Source organism: Octopus bimaculoides, chromosome 22 (assembly GCF_046866305.1).
Source record: "Octopus bimaculoides isolate indiv1 chromosome 22, ASM4686630v1, whole genome shotgun sequence".
Taxonomy (NCBI): domain Eukaryota; kingdom Metazoa; phylum Mollusca; class Cephalopoda; order Octopoda; family Octopodidae; genus Octopus; species Octopus bimaculoides.
Window position 1 is genome coordinate 34,340,066 of NC_142949.1, and position 2,500 is coordinate 34,342,565.

Genomic DNA, 2,500 nt, shown 5'->3' on the forward strand with positions numbered 1-2,500 from the left:
CAGTAACCAAATTATCCACAAAACTGAACTTAAAAAATCAAAAAACGGACATATTAAATGGTGTAATCCTAGATAGATAGGAAGATAGGTAGGTAGGTAGATAGACAGACTGGTAGATACATAGATAGATAGATACACTGCGATTAAATGAGAGGAGATGGGCTGGTCACGGCTGGAATGCTTTCACCCACAGGTTCGCTCGATCAACAGTGCACCTCTTCGTGCTCGAAACGACGAGAATAGCAACACTACACACGTGCGCAGATGCACACACCAATGCATATATTTGTCCGTTTAGCGAAACAAATATACACATATATATATATATATATATATATAGATAGATAAATACAGAAATAAATCTATTTCTCAAATGCGTGATAATGCTATAAATAGCGAGATCAGGATAAATTATCCATTTATTGCAAAAAAATACGTTACTGGCCAGCCATGAGACTCGAACTCACATCTCTGTGATTACGCGTCAAGTGTTTTACCATTAATCTAAACTGCCCAGCAACGAATTCTGCTGCAATTTAAGAACTTATAAATTTAGCTTCATAAGTCGCTAACATTAAATTCAACTTTACGATGAAAGTAAACAAAGTTTGTTCTTAGTAATCTCTCGATATATCGCGGTTCACCTATCGCAATTCACTTATCGCGGTAAATTAGAGAGAGAGAGAGGGGGGCGAGAAAGAGCATGTTAGATGTAAAACTCACGGCAAAGAGTTTGACGTATCATTATCCTTCAGTTTCACATCCTCTCCCTGGGTCTCCGCCTTGATCATCAGTGGGAACGGCTTCCTCTGTTTGTATCGATTTTCCTGTTCCATCTCAGCCGACTAATCAATACTGTCCGCTTTACCTGCAAGTAATCAATACATCAGCTAATTATTCTTTCAATCGTTAGTCAATGATTTTAATATATCGTTAGCCAATTAATTCGTTATTAAATTACCTACTGTGATAAATATCAATAGATCGATAATCAAACAATGTAAATCAATCACTTATATCGATCAGTAAATCAGCTCGTCATTCACTCGATCAACAGCCAGTCATCTAATCAATCAACGAGCATGTAAGTCAATCAAATCAATCACCAATTAACCAGTCAATACGCCTGTCGGTCATTCAGCCAATCAACCGTCAGTCAGCTAATAAATCAACGAACAATTCCAATCAAACAGATCGATGAATAATTAGTTAATAAATCGATCATTCTGTGGATTCATCTTTCAATCAATCATTAATCGCTCAGTTAGTCTGTTAATCATTTCATCACACCAACAGTCAATCATCGATCATAGTTAATCGATCAGTGTTCACCAAATTAACTAGATGATCGATATATCAATCAATAAATCAGTTTTCAATTTGACAATTAATCTTCCAATCAATTTATTGATTGGTACATAATCAATAAGAATGTATTGGCTATTGGCTAACACATGGAAAAAATACAGATATATCTGATACCATACAACATAAAATTTTTGATTTACTCAAATTTTCTCCGTCTTCAGACGATGGACCGTTTTTACGAAGAAAAACCAATTAAGACCGATTCTATTTGAGAAGGGGTGATCAACTCAGGATGGAGTTGGCGATGATGATGATGATGATGTTGATGATGATGATGACGACGATGATGATGATGATGACGACGACGATGACGATGACGACGACGATGATGATGATGATGATGATGATGATGAAGAGGAGGAGGAGGAGGAGGAGGAGGATATTGCTGACATTACGTATGATACCTATCCACACCACTACCCGACCTGTTCAATTATCGATACGTCCACCCAATTTTAATACTTAGCTACATACACATCTGGGTATCCATCTAACCACCAAACCATTCATCCACCCGTCCACCTCATACATACAGCCAAACAACGTTCTCACACACTTACACGCACGCACGCACGCACACACACACACGTACCCGTACATATTTATGTAACCAGGCATCTGCTTATCGATATATACTTTGCTAGCAACCAACCAACAATACCAGCTGCCAACCACCAATCTACGTATCCGCCATACTATCTATGTATGTATGTGTGCATGTATGTGTGTATGTATGTATGTATGTATGGATGGATGTAGATTTCCATCGATTTTCCGCCTATCTTTCTCTCCCTTTCTCCACCCACCCTTTTACTCTCTCTCTCTCTCTCTCTCTCTATATATATATATATATATATATATATATATATATATATATATGTATATATATATAATACATACATACATATATATGTATCATATATATTTGTATATATATAATTATATATATAATTATATATATATATATATATATATATACAAATATATATGATACATATATATATGTATGTATGTATTATATATATATATACATATATATATGTGTGTATATATACATACACATACCTATATAAATTTATATATATGTGTGTATATATTTATATATATATATATATATATATATATATGTGTG

General features: G+C 34.6%; 1 protein-coding gene across 1 annotated transcript in view; it reads right to left on the reverse strand.

Moving 5' to 3' along the window:
- The window catches only part of LOC149131442 (uncharacterized), a 26,822-nt gene that overhangs the window by 2,984 nt on the left and 21,338 nt on the right, over positions 1-2,500 (reverse strand). The window contains exon 2 of the mRNA XM_089339555.1: positions 724-868. Within this exon, the coding sequence (XP_089195681.1) occupies positions 724-836 (113 nt within the window). The 5' untranslated portion in view covers positions 837-868. The remainder of the gene's footprint in view (positions 1-723; positions 869-2,500) is intronic.